At 44.9% G+C, this 20,553-nt stretch overlaps 1 protein-coding gene across 1 annotated transcript in view; it reads left to right on the top strand.

Annotated features, from left to right (window-relative positions):
• Nucleotides 1-2,163: 2,163 nt before the first annotated feature.
• prdm16 (PR domain containing 16) overlaps nucleotides 2,164-20,553 on the top strand; it is a gene marked incomplete at its 3' end in the record, with an annotated part of 165,691 nt that continues 147,301 nt past the window's right edge. Inside the window, exon 1 of the mRNA XM_084552916.1 lies at nucleotides 2,164-2,427. Coding sequence (XP_084409042.1) covers nucleotides 2,391-2,427 — 37 coding nt within the window. The 5' untranslated portion in view covers nucleotides 2,164-2,390. The remainder of the gene's footprint in view (nucleotides 2,428-20,553) is intronic.

The following is a 20,553-nucleotide window of genomic DNA, read 5'->3' as shown; positions in this document are numbered from 1 at the left end:
AATTTATTATTTGTGTATCGACCTGTTTCCTCCCGGAGTCTTTAAAAATGAATCCCTGGACATGTTTGAAATGATAAACCTTGCAGAAGGGGGAAAGAAAAAATGTTTTAGGTCGCGTAGCAAGGTGGCCACCTCCTGATACCTCACCCTCCCCCGGAGCTGGAGCTATGAAAGCGTTAATTCACATCTGGAGCGTTAATTCAGTGAGGCCGGTAAAACAAACCACCTCGCCCCGTGATGCTAGACAAACTCCCTAATATACACAGCTAATGTATGCTAATTACTGCTGATTATTATTGATTAATGCTCATTCGTTTCGCCTCAGCTCGGGGGGGAAAACATCCCACGGCAATTTCTCTCCGGGATGGAGTGGAGACGCGTGTGATGAGCCCAAGACTTTATTCAAATCAATTGTTGTTCCGTGAGCAGTGTAATGAGCAACAAGCTGATGGTCAAACGTGAAATGGCAGCTCGTATTTGCATCGGTTGGAATATAAAAAAAACACCAACAAAATATAGGAGAAATTAATTATAATTTTAATAATATAATAATAATAATAAGAAGAATAGTTGTGCGCCGATTTGAAAGTAACCCATGTAAATTTGGTGTGATTCGCGTCCAGGGAATTGATCCCTGCCGCTCTCCCTCCCAGCAGACTGCAGTTGCTCCATCACCACCGATCTTTAATAGGCTCCAACATAGAGCCGCCTTTATTCAGCTAAACTAGACGGAAACCATTCCCATATGACATGCAGGCTAAAGGCCCGGGCACCACATGAATATAACGAGCAGCCTACCACCGTCAGGAAACACTAGACTCTGTTACCTTTCAGTAGAATACAATCCAAATAAATGTCAGTATGCAGAAAGTCCCTTTTTTAATTTATTATGTGAAATACAAACAAAGAATATTTAAGGTTAATAAGAAATCGGTTTTTAATTATAATAATAATTATTAATAATAGTGTATGTATATATTAAATTATGCAGAGCTACAGCAAATTAAATTAAATCATAAAATACTATCAAATTGTGTCTTATAAATGCATCAAATCATACATTTAAACTCCATGTGAGCATAAGGTTAGAAAAAATATTTCTGCAGAATTATTTGCTTTTCAATAAATTAAAAAAATTCGTTTATAGAAATCTAAAAAAAACATACCTCGTAGTCCTTCAGGCTACATCAAACTGCCAGACGCACGGATTAACGTAACGGGCTCTCTCCTTCTGCCTGCAGCAAACAAACAAACAAACAAACAAACAAACAGGTGCAGAAGTCACAGTGGCGCAGAGAAAGTCTGCAGCCCGTCCACCTCCGCTCAGGTGATCAGCGCCTAACAATATGCTGCTATGTGTTAGCACTTCTCCCCGAGAAATAACCGCCGCACAATACGGTTGTTACAAATGTGGAACATAGAAGGAAAGAAAGAAAGAAAGAAAGAGGAGGAAAAAAAAGAAAAGAAAAGAAAAATGCGTGGACTTGTCCCCGGTTATAGGACTCTGCTGGTGGAGGCTCCATGCATGCGTCAAAACAGCTGCTGGCCGCTGCTTGTCCTGAGGGCAACAAGGTTTACACACACACACACACACAATCAAACACAGACACACACGCACAACCAAATCATAGCCCCTGTAAAGTTGGACCAACAATCGAGCCTCGGACTATTTTACGCCTGCATGTGAATAAATGAAGTTAAAAATAACCCCTGAAATTCGAGCACTTTTTGGCACACGGCGAGACATCAGCTGCGTCAACAGGCTGCACACCAAGTTTCTGCAAATCTATAAATTCAAAAAATAAAAAATAAATAAACTTGGTTTGTCAACATTTATGGCAAGAATATAAATACATTTTTTAAAAAAAAAAATATATATAAGAAAATAATCAATAATCATATGATTAGTAATAATAATAATTCACGTGTTTCCATTATCACGACCTTGACCTCCCCACCATACCTCACTGTGTCCGCCGCTGTGTTGGAGAAAACCAAGTAGTCGCTGTTAAAGGGGTAAAAATCCAAGAGGGTGCTGGCAGGAGCTGAATGGGGCGGGTGGGGAGGGGGTGCACGGGTGAGAAGGGGGGACGAGGGTAAGGGGATGGCAAGGGGGGAGGGAGGGAAGGTGAGATGGTGAAGAGAGAGCGGGAGGAGGAGGAAGAGGAGGAGGGGAAGAGATAAGTGATCTAAAGGGGAGACGATAGGACAAAAAAGTGATGATGATGAATACATTGGAAAGTTTTTTGGCCCCGGCGAGGGTGTCAGATTGAATGGCCTGTGCGCATGTGCGAAGGTGTCCAAACTGACAATGCTGGTGAGATGAAGATAGTGTTGTTGCTGCTTCTGGGCTCACGGAGGACGACGAGAGGAATCTACAAGCCGACAAGATGAGATCCAAGGCGAGGGCGAGAAAACTGGCCAAAAGTAGGTCTTACTTTTTCCCCTTCTTATCGCTTTCAGCCGCCGGCTCCAAACTCCCGGCTCTGTACATGTCCAGTGAGTCCTTGTCATTTGCCATACCCTTAAGAGAGGATGGTGCGACCCTTTGTCCAGAGAACAACTTTTTCTGCTCCAAATAAACGCGTCCCGCTCCGGGTGTCTGGTAGCGCCGTTTCCCTGCATGCTGCGGTCTTGGCTTCGCTGGTTCCAGTGTCAGAAAGTTTCATGTGTGATGAGAAACGCCGCTGGTGCTTTAGTTGATTACAGTCCTGTAAAGGCACAGATAAACACTGCTGTCCAAATCTGAGCTCGGTCTTGTGTTTCGCTCTTTTCGGTTGTCGGAGGGGTTTCGGCGGAGCCGCAGATTCATTTCCCCGAAGCTACCAAGAAAGTTGTCGAAATGGATAGTAACTTTTTTTTTTTTTTTTTTTTTCTTTAACAGACCCGTTCCAAGTCTTGTGAAATAATATTCCCGGCTTTTGAAATAGTGGGCGCTGTGGCACTGCTCTGCCGCGAGCTGCTGCAACAGCTCAGAGCCGAGCTGGGCGCACTCTTTCTCTGCAAAGGGAGAAGACGCCGGGACGCACATTTAGAAAAGAAGGAGAGCAATATTTGAATGCAGACTTTTTCTCTCGGTGCTGCTCGGTTTAGCCGAAGATATCGCTCTCCGGGAAATGTGTTTGGTCCCAGGGACAGCGGGCTGCTGCAGACTGGTTCCTCCTCGAGGGAATGCCAATCAATAATGTGTCTTGAAATCGCCCTTACCACTGCTTAGCGGACTGCTGCTCGCGTCACACGGAAAATTCATGTATTCATTTTTCTTTTTTTTTTTTGTGAACATGAGCACTTTGTTGTTGGAGATGGACCATGTTTATTGTTGGCTTTTGCTCATTATTGGTGGGTCGATGTCGGAATCGCGTTTTGTTTGAACCGCAGTATTATTTTCCTGCATGCTCAAGTTTTACGGCCTTTATTATATGGGTCAGCCTCTGTCCTCAAATCATTTGTTTATAGTGGCCTGCTTGTATTTTTCCTTTATTATGTTTTTATAGTTTTATTGCATTCATTGTGATTTATCGATTTGTAGTTTTGTGGAAAGTCAAAGCTTAGATTTAAGACACGTGTATCCTGTCCATACATTCTTCTTTTTTTTTTTTTTTTAGAACAATAATAATAATAAAAAAAATATTAAAAATTATATATGGTGTTTTGTGTGCTGGACAGGCTTGACTGCATGTTCACAGGCCTTCATAAAGTTTGTAACTTTGCCACTGGCCTTGTTAATTCAGCATGAACCCCGACCTCATGTTTGACACAACTCAGGCTATTTAAAAAAAAGAAAGAAAAGAAAAATAACACATAAATTGAAATAAAGACGCACGATCTACGTTTTAAACAACCCTAGAGATTTATTTCACGTAATCCTGAAATAATCATAATAAATTAAAATAGGATTATTATACAATTTTCATTGTTGTTTATTTCTCCAGCGTGTATTCTGATAAAAGATAATAAAATGAATGAGCATTACAGTTGCACCTATTTTTATTTATTTATTGCTGCCATGCTTTTGTCTTATTATTACCCTTTCACCTTCTCTATGATTGGAGGGAGGGGGTAACGGGGATCAAGTTCCCGTTCAAGTTTAAGACAAAGAGGGAGAAAATGAACGAAAAGCAAACCGCTAATTGGGCTACTTTTGGGAGGAGGTGGGGGGGATACTTAAACACGTCGAGGATCCCGATCCTTGCCAGTAATTGCACTTGGTCTTGATCTCTAAACAGCCTTGATAGTCTGTTGATCCGGGTGCTAATGAACACAAATACCTGGCTTTGTAGCACTCAGCGTCGGAGCAGCCTCTGCAGCCCGGAGGCCTCAGGTCTGTTGTGCTGCAGCGGTGTAGGGAAAGCAGAGCAGACAGCAGGCATGAAAAATATCTTGTTCTTCTTAACATTCAAAACATGCAGGCCCACGACTTTTGAATACGGCGTGTGGGAGTGTGTTTCAGTCTCCCTTCTTCTTCTTCTTCTTCTTCTTCTTTTTTTTAAATACTCTCTGCTGTATATTAGTACTGCAGGCACACAGCACCAGCTGCTTTATCATTTTATGTTTAACCCTCGCGTATTATTTCTTCTCTCGGCGCATTTACGCACACATTAAGGGCCACCACTCTAAACTTCTGACTCCACGGTGATGCAGAATATTAATATGCGTTTGCTTTAATAAAATTCTCTCATTGATCACTAATATGAAGCCGTTCTGTTTGTTTACATGCTGCGTTTGGGGCTAGCATTAATGCGTCGTTGGATTATTATGGAAACTCTGTTGCTCTGTCGCTGATGTTAATATATACATATATTTATATATATATTCCAAATTTAGCATTGATTTCAAAGTTTAGTCTGAGCCCATTCCCAATTTTATTTTATTTTATTTTTTTAAAAATAAATTGGTTTTGTTCAATTTGATTTTCCCATATTTACGCAATAAGGAGAAACCATTAATTCCTAACGCGACATCTCCTTTTCTCAAAGATACCGGATTTGATATGAGACTTGGCCTCACGTTATCTCAAAAACTAGAGATCGATGCAGGCAATCTGCTAGAGAATAAAGACCCAAACCGACAATATAATTGCCTTTGGCACCTGAAAGTTCATTGCTCACACACTGAAGCTGTGTTTACCATAGCCCGACCCCCGTGAGTGTGTGTGTGTGTGTGAGAGCCCGTGCGCTACAGAGGCCTGATTGTGTTTGAAAAGTTTAACACCTTGCGGCTGTTTTGTTGTGGTATTCTTCTGGGCCCGTATGTAACCTTAAATTGGTTTTGGATCAATTAAGATTTCCGGTTTGGTGAGTGTCCATTTATTTACTTATATATATATATATATATTATTTTTTTTTTTTTCCAGTGGACAGGTGAGACGCATATAGACGCGCGCACCTTGCTCTCCTGCGTGCGCGCAACCACCACACACGAATATAATTAAAACAGAAGCAGCTTTTTGTCACATATGGAGGAACAGGAAGGCGCTGAATCCACGTTGATTCTGAACAAAGCTTACACACATTATTGATTTAATACACATTTTTTTTTAGTCCCCTGCTTTACCAGGTGAATACAATGTAATGTAAGGTAGCACCACATTTTTTTTTTACTACTTGATTTTGTTTGTTGGTGTTTTATTTTTGCATAAAATGCCCACACACCTCTCCTCCTGCCGACCCACCACACCCAACAAATGCACACAGTTGTCATCCACCTCTCTCTGTCTTTCTCCCTGCCTTATTTCTACTAATTGCCAGATATCCTATTGATCTCTGTGTTAAAGGGCCCTTATTAGATGGACTCCCAGTCATGAACTTGGCCTGGCTCAACAGCTTCTGGTGTTTTGACAGAAGTAATAAAACCCAACCCATAACACTTTAAAACCAACAATGGTAGCTATGTTGAACTTCTGGCTAAACGTTCAGGGTCCCGTGCAGGCTCCAGTGTGTTACTGCTACGCAGCTGTAATGTGTGTCAGATAGCACTCCTTCATGTTCACAGATTAGAGCCTGGACATAAAAATTATAGGATCATCAAATAAAAAAGGAAATGTAGGGTACAGAAGTGATCTCTTTGTGACTTTTCTTTGTGTTAATCAGAGTTGTAAGTGCTTTTGTTTTGAAGATAGTGAAGAAATGAATAGAAATCATATTAATGACTCGCGTTTTGGTCATTTTAGAAGACTTCCTCGTTTAATTTTTAATACTCATGAATGCGGGTGATTAGCTTACTCTGCCTTTACATATACATTTTCTTTTACTTGCAGTTCCGGGTTAGCTGAAAACTAAAATACCTGTGAGATCTTTACCTGGCTGCTGCAGACCTTTCACAGATAAAACAGGACGAGAAACTCGAGACTCTTCCTTAGAACCCATTCGCTTTCATGCGTGATGATCTTTCCAGAACACTGATTCAAGGATTGCGGTTTTGCATCTCCTCAAAAATAACAGACAGTGACCTAAAATGATTAACCTCATTAAAATATACACCTGGAAAAAACAAAAAACAAAATAAAAAACAAAAAGAAAAACCAAAAGATCTTTGGGTGACGTCAAATCTTCATCCAGCCTCTTCTTTATTTTTATTTTTCATTTCACAGCAGCGTTGTTTACCGCCTCACAGCATCACAGAGACGTCCTGCCTTGCAGTGACTTGTAAAATCCAGTTTCCACGGTGTTGGGAGTTTTGCTCTAAACATTTGGACTGATTTTAGGAGCATTTGTGTCAATCTCTGAAGGACTGAAAAATTGTGTAGCCTAACTAATTGCATCATTCCACACTTGGCAAGGCCACGTTCACTACATAAGTACTTGATTATGGAAGTTGGTGGGATGTCAGTGCCTCATGGTGCGCACACGCGCGCGGGACACGGTTCGGTGTTTGAACAATGGGGCCGTTCGGCTTTTTCCATATTTGTTTCCTTTTGTTTTCAACGTTGCCCGTGTTTGTTTGGTAGAGTATTTTTGTGCTTTGCAAACTATTCTCAGAGCATTTTGTGTCACAGCCTCTGAAGGGAGTAGCTTCACGAGGAGTAACCCAAAAAATGTTGGGCAACAAATGCCAGATTTTGGGTTCGGTCAGTGTTTTAAGTCATGGTTACTTCCCTATCAAGACACTGTTGCAGTAACACCTGCTCAGCGTTTGCCTCACATAATGCAATACAAATAAAGATGCAATACTTTTTGTAACTGTATCCCCCAATCTGCTGTGTGAGCACCTTCCTGAAAGTCGTTTTCTTCGAGTAAAGTCTCCACATTACCCAGAAATGTGGAGGACAGTGTCATCCGACGTCTCCGGTTTGCTCACGAGTCCTAAATCTTTGAAGCAGTCAGCCCGTAAAGAAAACTTCTGTGATCTCTTCCACCTGTGCGGGGAGTAAACAGGAGAGGGAATTAAGGAACTGGTTAGGCTTTGATTTATGGCAGCTGTAAAGCTTTAAATCAGGAAGATTCATTCATTAAAGGAATATTCCAGTTATTTGTGGTTCCAGTAGTGTGTTTTTATGGCTCGCTCTGCAGCCGGTATTTAAATGTTTTCTTTCACTATCTTTGACTCCTCCTCTTCCCTGCTGAACATTAGGTGAGACAGTGTTTTACCACCGGGGGAAATGCTTTTATTGTTATTCATACAGTTACCTCTGCTGCCGGTTTGGCAATGGGGAGACTCTAATCTGGTAAAGTACAGGTGCCATCAAATGTAGAACTGATGCAGAAATATGTCTGCCTGCAAAACACTTAATAATTAAATTCTTATTTCTGATTTCCTATTTCATAACTGACTCCAGGCCATCTTTTCCCCCTGCAATCACCTTCCACTGCTGCCCCTTAAAGACACGTTCTTCACTTCAAACTACACACATGATGAAGGCAGAGCTTGGTTTTTAAAGTTAGCTGAAGTTGTATTTTTTTGCAGAATTATGGAGTCACAGTGACTCCTCTGCTCTGCCGAGTCCCGGTGAAAGCTCAAAAGCATTTGGCTGTCTTTCCATAGTTGCAGTTTGCAGTGAAACATGCACACACACACAGTAATGCAGATGGACACACGTACGCGCGCACCTCGGCGGTGACAGATTTTTTGTGCATTGGTATGATTTAACCCCAATCAATCACAAACCAGAAAGGTTGAGTGTAAATGTCATCCGAGCAGCAGGAGCTGGGCACTGCTGGCTGCTGCTAAATGTGCGTGAGCGTGCGAGAATCGGCGTGTGTGCAGCGTTCTGTGCAGTTGTTGGAGGTCCCGTCACTGTTTCGGGCTCTGACCTTGGCCAAGTCTGGCACGGCGATGGGTGGGCACCTGGACACACGCAGGCACTCTCACACTGACACACACACACACACACACACACACACACACACACACACACACACACACACACACGTTTCGGCCCCCATGCTTCCCGCCTGGTCTCATGCTGGCTAAGTCAAATTTTGAGTTGACATACAAATACCACTGCATTAAGCTCTTGCACATGGCTCTAAATCCCATTCATTCCATTGATACGTTGACCTCCCATTATCCAGTTGGCAAAAATGCCTCTTTCCCTCCTTGCACCGTGACCTCATCCGCCATGTTTGGAAAAACACAGCGGCCTCCCAATCGCTTTGCTAGTGGAGACTTTGACATGCCTGAGAGAGTTTAAGATATATCGCTGATGTTTTCTTTTTTAGCAGCCCCCTGTTTTTCGTCTCTCCTCGTACCCCTTTGTTTTTCAGCCTGCAGATGGGGGTGGTGGGGGTGTGGGGGTGTGTGTCGGGGGGACAGGGCCTTGTTAAAAATAGCCGAACAGAATTCAGACAGCCGCATGTGCTAGTGAAAAAGAGGTTCAAAGAAATGAAACGCCGTTGCGCCGAAGTTAAACGCATTTTCTCTTGACCTGTGGCCGCTTATCAACTTACATCCGAACCCCCCCTCCCTGCTGGGGTCGTGTCTTGGGGATCCCATGCAGCTCCTCCGAGCTAAGAGCACGCCACGGCTGCTGGAGACGTCGTCCCGTAGGAAATGCCTCATCTTTACTTCAGGGTACGCTGATTAACACTAAATGATTATCTCTATGTGTGTCTGGTGTGATTGTGCACCACCCGCTGCTGAACAGTGTGTGATGTTTGCAAAACAAGGGGGCAAATGTGTCGAGTCCCTAATTAGCGTGCTCCAGCAGCCCTCATGACCCCCCACCACCCCCACCCCTCACATTGTGATATCCCAGGGATTGCTCAGCATTGTGACTAGTCTTATCTGGGTCTAATCCCGATTTGTTTGGTATTAACCCGCTCGCTTTCTCTTTCCCCCCCTCTCTCTGTCCCTCTCACACTCTCTCACTTTGTTTTATTTCTTCATTTGCAATTACCTCTTATTCATTCTTGAACTAACCCGCCCTACGCTGCCTGCTCTCCGTTCAACGCTCTCGGTTCTCTCCGTGCAGGCGGTTCTTGGCATAGCACGTTAAAACAAATGGTTCCGAGGAAGTTGTAATTACGAATTTGCCAAAAATAGTTTGACATATAACCAGGGCCACGTGTAAGTGTAAGAATATTCATTATTTTAAACTCTTGTTTGATGTATTTTGTGAATAGTTTTGCATATAATTTTAAAATATTAACATATCAGTATGTAAATATGCTGGAACATTACCATTTTTAATATTGCAAAAAAAAAAAAAAGATGAAATTAGCTAATCTAACATGAGGCCTTGGATTAAAGGCCTTCTCATCAGGTCCATGCACAGTGCAATGTCACGGTGCAGAGTCTTTACAGGAAGTGGCCGTAGAAACTTTATTTTTTCTTCACATTCTCATATTGTAGTGTCTTTTCTGTCCCACGTCTGTAGCGGTTTCGCAAGTCGCTGCTCATCTTCACACACACTGTCCATTCCCAGTCCGCTCCTGCTGATGACGGCTCATCCTGTCCAGATATGATAAGCATACAAACTGCTCTGTCCCCTGGGCGCTACATCCGCCGGTCCTCCACAGCAGACAGACAGTGGTGTGCGGACGCAGCGTGGCTCTAAACTCCCTCCGCCTGCTTCCCCCTTTCATCGCGCCGCCAGTTCAAAGCCTTGGCTCCATCTCCTCTTCTATCTCCCCCTCCCTCCCTCCCTCCCTTCCTCCTCACCGTCCTTGCTATGTCTCGTCATTACCGCGGAGATGGGCAAGCGGTGTCTCATTAAAGCGGATTAGAGGCACATCTCCGCGTCTCACAGGGGGCCGAGCGGGACATTTCTCCTCTCTAGTCACCCCCGCCCCTTTTTCTCTCAGAGATCAGGTTCTTTGATTTGGCCAGATAAAGGCCTCTTTCATGTCGGTTGGGACGGTTAGCGATTACACTGTCAGGCCCATCGTTTTGGGGAGTTTGACAAATTTGCCGTGCTGGGTGGGGCGAGTGCAGGGGTTGTGCTGGAGGAGGGAGGCGGGGTGGCGGTGGTGGTGGTGGGGGGGACGGCGGTGGCGTACAAGGAGATTCACAGTAATTGAGCTGTCATTATCCAGTGACCCTGCCAGGCGCTAGTGCATAGGGCTCACCAGTTCTCTATTTGTTTAATACTTGGCTAACTTTCTTTGTGAGTATGATGGATAGAACGAGGAGGAGAGAGTGTGGAAGCGGGGGGTACAGCGGTCCCCAGATGAATGCCTCTGCTTATTTGACCACCTCTCTCTCGAGCGCCGCTGTCCATGAAAATTGGCTCCACACCGCTTACACCGCCGCTGCAAGTTTCTTTTCTCACCCGGCTCCTCCCCGGTGCAACACAATTAGGCCCATATCACCAGCTGCCATTTATTTTCATACAAAATGAAAACTGGTGGCATGTTGATTACTGAATCCCCCAGAGACAAAGGGCCACTATTGGTGTGGTTTAATTTCATTAAGTAGAGTGTGGTGCACAGGATAAATATATTAGGCGTTCCCTCTCATTGCAGCAGCACCCCCCCACCCCCCACCCCACCCTTCAGCCACTCTGTATGCTAAACAAATCTTTAGGTGTCGTGGATTTGCGACAAATCTCCTGAAATGGTTTGGTTAAAATGAGACACTTTCTTTTGTTGTTTTATTCTCCGTGTTTGTTTTTCCATAATCTGTGTGCCGACTTAAAAGCAAATACATGATGCTGAAGTTTCTGAGTTTTTAGAGATCCTGTTCATGGAAAGATGCTGTCTGGTGTGAGCGAAAGGGGAAAATGTTTTATTTTCTTTCCTGGCGGGATAGTGTGGCTGTATTAGCACAGAGATTTTGATGAAGGAAATAAGAGCCCTCCTTGTTAACCTGGAGTCAGATTGGTTGTGAAGCGATGAGTAGACTGGAATGTGTGTGGAGCCGTTTGTGAGTGCGCACTTGTTTGTGCGTGTGTGTGTAGGTGTCGGAGGGGTCCCGGTTAAAACATTTCAAGATGGCCCATTAGCCGGCGCAGGCCCTTCCCCTCCTGACACTAGGATTCCTCTGTGCTGACCCCCTCTCCTCCACCTCTCAGCCCCTCTGTCCCAGAGGCCCCCCCAGCCTCATCCTGCCAAGTGTACGGTTCCAAAGTAACGATGAAGCTGCCTTCGTGTGAAAATATTGAATTGCAAAAACATCCCTGGGTGAGAGGGTGTGTGAATGGAGCTTTCAGCGCCGGGCCCGACCCGAGCCCTGCGCTACTGACTGACGGACAACAAATGGCATTTTGTGTCCAGAGAGCGAGAGAGGGGGGACATGGAGAGGAAAAGGAAAAGAAAGGAAGGGAAGAGACACAGAGAAAAAGGGTAAAGGGGGGTGGACGGGCGGTGGGGTCTTGAGATTTTTCAGGCCTCTTCAGTCTGGGGCCCTTATATGCAGGTCTGAAATGCCTTATCACATGACCTGTCTGACCTTTGGCCCCCACTCGGCTAAGGCTGTCAGGCTGCTCTCCAACATGGAGCACAAAGCCTCAAAGGGCACCATTCACCCCCTCCTCAGCGTGCAGCCGTACTCCAAAGGTAATAGGTAAAAGTAATGTCGTTGACCTTCACTTTCCAGCGCTCCGCGGGAGGGCAGAACTCTTAAGATTCCCTGATAATGTCAAAGGTAGAGAGGGTGGCCGGTGTGACTCCTTATCCACGGCCTCTAGCTCTCACGAGAACAAGAAAGCAAACTCTTTTGTTTTCTTTTGCCTAAAGAGACGCTTCATGTCTCGCGTCTCAAAAGCGGAGGGCATGGAAAATGTTAGAAATGTTTAAAAACAACATGTTACTGTTTTCAGTTGCTATGCACTGGGAATATCCCTGTACAGCTCAGTGCTATGCGTTATCTAAGTGTGTGTAATGTGTGTGTGGGACATTAGTGAATTTCTGATGTCTCAGAGGACCGACTGGGTCGCAGTATGACCGTAACCTCCTGTCTCGCTTTGCAACCCACACGCTGGCATCTCTCTCTCTCTTCCCCTGTCCCTCTCCTGACCAGTCCTAGGATTCTTTCTTCCCCTCTCTTTTTCTCCCTTTTTCCCCTCCTTCCCTGGAACACTGGAGTTTCTCTCTCTCTCCGGTCTCCTTTGAAAAGATGCGGCGTCTTTGTCCGGCCTGATAAAGGATGCCATAGTTCCCCTTTTCCCCTTCTTTGTGGCCCGGGGCTGGCGGCTCCTGTAGAAGTGCAAATGGTATCCTCTCGGAGGGGCTATCCCCGCGGGCCCTCGAGGGCCCTCTCTCTCCTCCAGGCTTGGCTAATTACTACCCTGCCCCCTCCCCTCCACCAAAGCTCTCTGGTCCCTGGAACCATGGACGGCACATTCCCACAACCAGCACCTGGCCTTCTTTTCTCCTGGTCTGCTTTGATGGCTGACACCCCAGCCTGCCCCTCCCTCCTCCCTCCTCCCTCATCCTCTTCTTCTCTCTGCCCCACTACCTCATCCTTCTTTCTCTCCCTCCCTCCCTTTAACTTCTCCTTCTCTCTCTCTCTCCGACTCTCATTAATAGAGGTTTTAAATTGCTTTCTGACCCTGACAAACTGCTCTTGTTGAAAAGGGAGACGTCAAAGGGGAAGGGAAGCGGATGTGAACGAGAAATGGAACAGGAGAGAGGGGGCGGCAGAAAGCTGTTATATATATGTTGGTATCCATAGTTAGATATTTGATCAGATTGTGTATGTTTGCCTAAGACGCACCAAGCCCATCATGACACAGCCCTCTCTACTCTAAGAGAGGTGGTGTGTTTGTAGGAAGACAGAAAAGCGCATGTTTTGTCAAGATCCAGCTTTTACCCCACATTTATTAATCAAAATTAAAACATTTATATGCTTTGTACGTCTCATTAAAGGTGAGTACTGCTTTCTTTTTTATCCACGATCATTGCCCCCATCGAATGTGCTGATGAACATCAAATAAATACAGTATTTGGGGTATTGATACCTTCATCAACGCAGAGAGTCTGTGACAGGCTTTGCTCCATAGAAGGGATTTAAAAATGACGTTGCATTTAAAAGTCCAGCAGTTGATGCAGATTAAGTTGAACTCACTGCAGTGCACACACACACACACACGCACAAACACCAATATCTAATTTAGTTGCATATTTGCGTTCCGCTAGCCGTAGGCCTAATCAATAACCCGCCCCGGTGGATTTGAGCAATTCATAGCTGGCCTTTGTGCAGTCTGGCGATCCCAGCGAGAGCGTTTTGGACAGCTTTCTGAGGAAAACAAATAGCTCTATTACAAGCCCGCGTCTCTGTGATGCTCGGTGTCCCAGAGGCAGAGTGATCGGCCTGTATTAATTGTAAAATGTTCTCGGCGCTGGAGAAGGGGGGGGAAGGCTTTCAGCATAAACACAGGCTCATCTGGCACAGTCCAGGGAGAAGAGGGATAGGAAACATTTTCCTGAAAAGCAGTAGTTATACAAAGAAATCTAATAGTGTGCTAATTTGATTATTATAATTATCCTCTTTTAGGTTTTTGTTCGGATAATGATAATTACAAATCTAGCCTAATTTAATATAAAGATGGTATTTTATCGTCTACATTTTGCACTTTTTATGGGTGTTTGTTTAAAAGAAGCTTAGTTGTAAGAGGACAACATGTCTTTACTTTGGCATATGACAAATATTCTCTTTATCCGACCCTGATCTATAGATAGTCTGACTGATCGAAACTTATTCTGTCATACTATGTGCCACATATTTGAGGGATGCAACGGGATTACCACACATGACGGGACAGAAGAGCACATTCGCGGTAGGGCTTTTATTTTTACTCTTTCCAGTAAAAAGATAGCTCGCCCACGCAGTCCTCTGTTCAGGAAAGCAGCGGCCGCGTTTCTACACTGACTCCCAGCATAACACAGACGGAAGCAATGGGTGGTACGAGGGATTTGAACACACCCAGACCAGTTACACAAGTGTGGCAGTTTCACGATTAAAACTGGGCTTACCCATAGTCAGCAGACAATACCAATGCGGCTGTGATTTTGAAATGTCAAGACAATGTCAGTGTGATCAGTTGGTTTTTAATGTTTGTAACCTGAGCTTGTTAAATGTTAAAAAAAATAAAAAATAAAACTTGGCTCCAATCAAAACTAAATAAGACTGGATTTAAGAATCTGTGTGAAACCAACTGCCTTAAACTTCTCCCCGTTGCTGCTGCCTCCCAGACACAGCTGCCCTCCCTTGTGCAATTCACACATCATCACCTATAGGATTTGGGTGATGTCATGAACTGGGCCGCTTCTTCAGTGTCGCGCTCCCTTGGATGTTACGTCTACGTTGGATCGTCTCTGCACTCAAAAGACGTCCCACGCTTGGATAATTTTACGCCGTTAGACATCAGTTTGTGATCTTTGATGTCGTCCCGGGACGTGTCTTCTTCTGCAGGCACGGCTGTGCTTTAGTATTTGAAGAGGAGTGCACTAAACATGTCAGTGTTGTGGGGTACTATCCAATGAAGTCTCAGTCAGACGGACTTCATTGTCTTTAAAGCCTGAGACTATTCAATTAGAATTTTTATAGCTCGGTTTAAGGAGAGGCTTCCCAAGTCTCATGCCTCCCTCACTCTCCACCTCGATCCTCATCAAGTCTAGCCACATCCTCTTTTTCGAGCACAGAAAAGGAAAGAGGAAGATCCGGTTTCTGAATTGTGTTTTATGAGTGGTTGAAACGGCCACTTCAGTGGTTTCTGTCTGTCCGCGCTGACCGTTCAGCTCAAAGTTCACGAGGTTTCCAGGCACGTCAATTAGGCGGGCTTTAATTGGGAAGATGTTATTCCAAACAACTGTTTGCGCTCCGCGACGTGCACGTTGCTCGTTTTAGGGGCTGCTACTGTTACTTTTTTGGGTTTTAGCGCCATGTTGGCTTTTTCGAATCTGTTTCTCTTCATTTTCCCAAATGCAGTAAAAGTTGGATGGCCGCAAGCACAAACACACACACACACACACACACACACGGACTGACAGAGACATCTTGTTTTTCAGCAGCCCTGAAGAGCAGTAAGAGCTTAAGAATGGTGAAGCAATGACAAAGCAAACAAAAGAGGCAGGTGGGTGAGGCTGCTTGCGGCCTGTCACCGGCCCCGGCCCTGGCTCCATTTTAATCTCTCTTTTTTATATATATATATATATTGCCTAACATTATTTTGGGTGATATAAACCTGAACTTTGTGCTGGGACATGAAGTAAATCTTCCTTAATCTCACACTGTTCTGATTATTGTTATGAAAGCTTGATTTAAGGTTAAGTAGTATAAACGGTATAAATTACGATGATGCAATGGCGTGCATACGACCCTTTCTTTAGTATGAGGAGAAGAGTGTCTGTGTTTATCCCTGCTCCATTTTAATCAGAACTAGGTGTGAGGTTTGCCGTCCCTTCTTTTGACCCCTTCCAATTTATCCGCCGGACGCAGGCTAAGGGCAGGACCTACGGAAAAGAAGGGCAGGTTTTTTTTTGTTTGTTTTGTTTTCAGAGAATTGTCGGGGGGTGGTGGTGGTGGTGGTGGGGGGACTTTAATGCCAAGTTCTTCCGCGGCAAAAAGGCAAGGCCCCGACCCAGCACATCTGAGAGTACTTTGGTGAAATAACAGCAAATGTTTGTCTTGTATTGTATGGCACGCTGCTGGAGGAGCACTAAAGCCCCTTCTTCCAGCGCCTAAAGCACCTCTTAATAAAATAGTCAAGAATAACTCCTTCACCTTAATCTTCCCCTCAGATTACTGCACTCGGGGCGGGAAATTAGCAGCAGGCCCACGCGCTTCCTTCTCCCTTTAACACTGTTACATCTTTACTTGCATGGGCTTCGTCCTCCTCCTCCTCCTCCTCCTCCTCCTCCTCCTCCTCCTCCTCCTCCTCCTCTCTCTCATGCTCTTTTACTATCCATCACTCGATCCCTCCTTTGCTGCCTAATGTTTTGTTTCCCTGTCTCCATCCCTCTTGGCTTATTGGGTCAGTATTAGAAGCAACATGTGGCCAATGGGTGGCTGCATTTTCCATGGTCTGGTCTTCATCAGCGGAGAAAAGAGGCCTAAACAACTAAACATGGCTGTTGACAGTTGATACGAGTCCTTTTAAGTGGATCTGCTTCGTTAAGGAGGGGGTGTTGGGGTGTTGGTGCGACCGACGCGCGCATGCATGTGCACATTTACTGTTGCGTGTTAATTAGAAAACGGACACATGCGCTGGTCCTGGCGCTATCCTTCGGGGAGCTCCGAGTATGTGTGTGTGTGTGTGTGTGTCTGTGTGTGTCCTTTGTGTCCAGGAGTGTAACCCACACCTTGAGTACGGTAGCGGCAGTAGCTTTGAGCATGCTTCGTCCTGCCTCTGATCCTCGTAACCAGAACTCTCCTTTACTGCTTCCTGTCCGCTTTGCCCACCTTCCCCCTTTGCCTGCCTGCCATCTGGGTCTACCAAGAGACACACACACACACACAACATAGTTAGAACAGTGGTCGTCATGCACTAACCTGTGTCTTTCACGTACAACTGCACCTTTGAAACCAATATCGCACAGAGGAGATGCGATAAATGGACTCCATCTATGTTCTCGACTTTTCTCCCTGTTCTTTTGTTCTGGTATAAGGACTTCAGACCTGCCTCTTACCACAAAGCCCTCATTCTGACAGTGTTTTTGGCATTTCAGTTGTTGGGATTGTTGCTGCTTAAAATGTCTGATTTCACTACAAATTTTCTAAAAGGTTGCAGGTGGAAATTACCCACAAAATGTCAATCTTTGTTTTGCCAACTCAGACTGCACAGATTTGATTGGCTAGTAGCATCATGTGAGATGATTTCCAACACATGCATGTGAGTTTCCTGGTACAGTAGAAGCTACAAAAGGCTTCCTGAGTTAATCAGTTACGTAGTTAGTAGTTATGAGTCCAGGTCGGCCTGTTACTGCCCTCGGCCCTTCACTAACATCACTGCTAACTGCGCATGTTCATTCTGAACCACATTAATTCCTTCTGCACTAGATCTGGAGGCAATAGCCTCTGTCGTGGTAATTAGTTTGGTCTGTTTTCGCTCACTCATTTCAGCCGTTGTTTTGTGGTAGAAAAGTGTTTTCTAATCAATGATTTTTGTTTGTCTTCCTCCACCACAGTTTATCCCTGCGCTTGTGTAGAACATCAGGAAGTTGCCTCGCAAAAGTCTTTGGCGGCAACTTTTGTTGGTGGAAACATGTCCACCAACGGAAACGAGGAAGCGAGTTTGGAGCTTGCACTATTTGCGGGGGGGGGGTTGCTGGAAGTTGTGGGGAGCTAGAGCATCAAATCCGAGTAAAGTTGCGGCGGTTTCAATTGCAAGGTTGAGGAGAAGACTTGAAGGATTGGTTGAGTTTGTGTTGATTGCGGCGATCTTTGGGCTCCGATTAGGGATTCACAGCCTTATAAAGGATTTGCATAAGACTGCAACTGTGAGATTATGAGGCATACTTAAAAAAAAATGTTTCATTCCAGTATACTCTTTTGAGACAATACCTAATAGCATTGCTGAAATTCTTACGCGTCATTTCCATTGCTGCTAAGGCTCAGAGGCATCATTACACACTGGACATCTTTTACATTCCTGAGGAACTTGAGATCAGTCCAATATCCTTTTTTGGGAAGTCCAAAGATAATTGTGTTGTCTTCTCTCAATATTTAAGCTGTAAAATTTCTCAAATGATTTTAAGATGCCATCTTTTTTGTGGGCCTGTTTTCAAAAGCCCACTTCTCTGTATCAGAAAGTACTGTTACTTTCCACTAGTAGTGCTAGTGGATGTGCTAGTAATAGTCCGGCTAAAACTTTAATCCTCCATTAAACTAACATCAAAGCCTTGTAGTACTCCAGTTGGGTATCTAAATTACCTGTGTAGATAGCGTTTCCGAGCAGGGGGCACTGCGGGTTTTCGGTATCAGGGTCTCTGGTTGACACTTTGATCACTTCCTCCTCTCTTCATTCCTGCATTGTGTTCGAGATCACATCGCACACAGACACACAGTGCAGGTCTAAGAGGCAGTGTCGGGTGTAGCGGCGGGGAACAATGCAGGGATGCGTAGCAGCGAGCCAACGCGGTGTCCGTGACAGGGACGGCGGCGGTGCGCTCATCAAAGCTCCTCCTCTCCTTTTTCATCACCTGCAGTCACGGAGCATGTGAGGACTGTTTCTGAGGAGTGTTTTGTCTTAAATCTCCAACTCATGTTCTTTACTAATTAATTAATTTAAATGTCAAAGTTTAGGTCAGTGTTTGCACATTCCTCACGCACAGAAATACAAAACTTGCATGTCTTAAACAGTAGCGAGTAGAGATTTATTTAAAGATTCAAACGTCCTCTGTGTTTTTGTGTGTTTGGACGCCGTAGAGCATGTGCAGGAAGGACGTCTTTTCATTTCAAACAGCCGCCGTGAAGCAGAAGCTGCATGGAAAGCTGTGGCGACTGCCTGATGGAAGTGGATAAATCAAATTGTTTTCACAGGTTGTTCATAAGGCGATGAGGGTGTAAGCAGGGTGGGAACGAAAAAAAAAAAAAAAGGCAACGCAACTTATTTATTTTCAGTGCCGCAGGTGCCCACTCACAGCTTATTGGTTTTTTGGATGACTCTTTTACTTTAAAGAGGGCAATTTATGTCTCTCTCGTCTCTCTCCAGAGGCGAGGGCTGAAGTGGCTCGCTTATTTTAGCAGGGTCTCGTGGTCATGACTTGTGGTGACATATTAATTGAGCGGTTCCTCTTAAGGAAAGAAAAGGCCGGTGTCGCCATTGGTCCAACGGTGTTTGTAGAGCTTTGAAAATTGGTTTTGTTTGGCCCGAAAGCTCTTAGGTGTTTATTTACACGTCAGAATGTTTCAAATGGCAGCTGGCTCCCTCTCTCTCTCTCTCTCTCTCTCCCCCCTCTTTCTGTTTGTGCGTCTGTGTGTGCATGTCTGGTTGCGTATAGGCTGTGTTTGCTCCCTATTACACACACACACACACACACACACACACACACACTCATATATATATATATAAATGCCAGCTGTATGGTGCATGTTTGCGTGTGAGAGATAACGACTGGCGGGCAGGGAGAGACAGAAGAGAGGAGGCTAGCGTGGCTTACTTTATCCCTGGCTTACCTGCCTCTTGAGTTTCCACATAACTAGTTGTCCTCGCTGTCCTCCCTCATCCATTATTGACCACATTCATCCTCACCAGCCTCCAGAACTCATTACAACATCAGCGCACACACAGTCTGATCGGGATCATGTGCCGCACAAAACATCCTTTTGTCTTCCTTTGCGCATATACAGGAAAATGTTTAGTGGCCTCTTTTAAATTTCTGTGATGTAGGGTTTTTTTTCTCCAGGAAAAAAATGAAGAGTTGCATTCTTTTCCTTTGTGCACAGACAAAGTGATGTCTTGAGACAATCTCAAGTCATTATAGGGAGGGAGCTGGTGGTTAGAGGAGCAGCTTTCGGTCGGGGCCTGGTTCAATCCCCTCTATGTCCATGGCTGAGGTGCTTTGCAGCGAAAAACTCCCACAAACTCCTCCCTTTGGCACTTTACATGGCTGCCTCCTGATCCTAGCCTGTTCACTTGGACGGTTTAAATGCAGTAAAACAAATACCTCAGCATACATGGCAAATGAAGCTCATTTGATTCGACTCCGCTAGACAGTTAAGCTGGTCGTCCTATTGATTAAGTCCAACATTCCTTTAGCTCTGACACTTCCTGCGTGGGTTTTTAAAGAGCACATTTTGTTTCCCGACTTCTGTCCAAAGAGTGATCTAATCAGACCGCCGTCGCGTGTATGTATGTGTGTGTGTGTGTGTTTGTCATTTCATGGTATGAGCTCATCTCCATGGTAAAGGTGACCGCTGCGGAGTGTAAACTGTCAACAGCATAATTTACACATTTGCTAGATGTTTTCCTAGCGCTGCCGTGAAGTTGAACGCCGGGTCTGCAGTTCAGACTAACGTGCATTGCGCAAACAACACATGCACAAAACTGTAAAGGTGTCATATATTTTTTTTTTTTCTGGGTCTCGGGGAAGCGAGCTCAGCTGTTCGGCGACGCCAGCAGTCAGCGAGGGAAAGTAACTGCTCCAACTTCCTGCCATATCTGAACGCCGGTAACCGAGGCAACAATTGTTTAAGCTGGCATTTGCATGAAGAGAAATGTCGAAATAACAACGT

The sequence above is a fragment of the Chelon labrosus genome (genome assembly GCF_963514085.1).
Source record: "Chelon labrosus genome assembly, chromosome: 10".
NCBI classification, from domain to species: Eukaryota; Metazoa; Chordata; class Actinopteri; order Mugiliformes; family Mugilidae; genus Chelon; species Chelon labrosus.
Note: the sequence above shows the minus strand (reverse complement) of the source record. Positions and strands in the feature narration are given on the sequence as shown.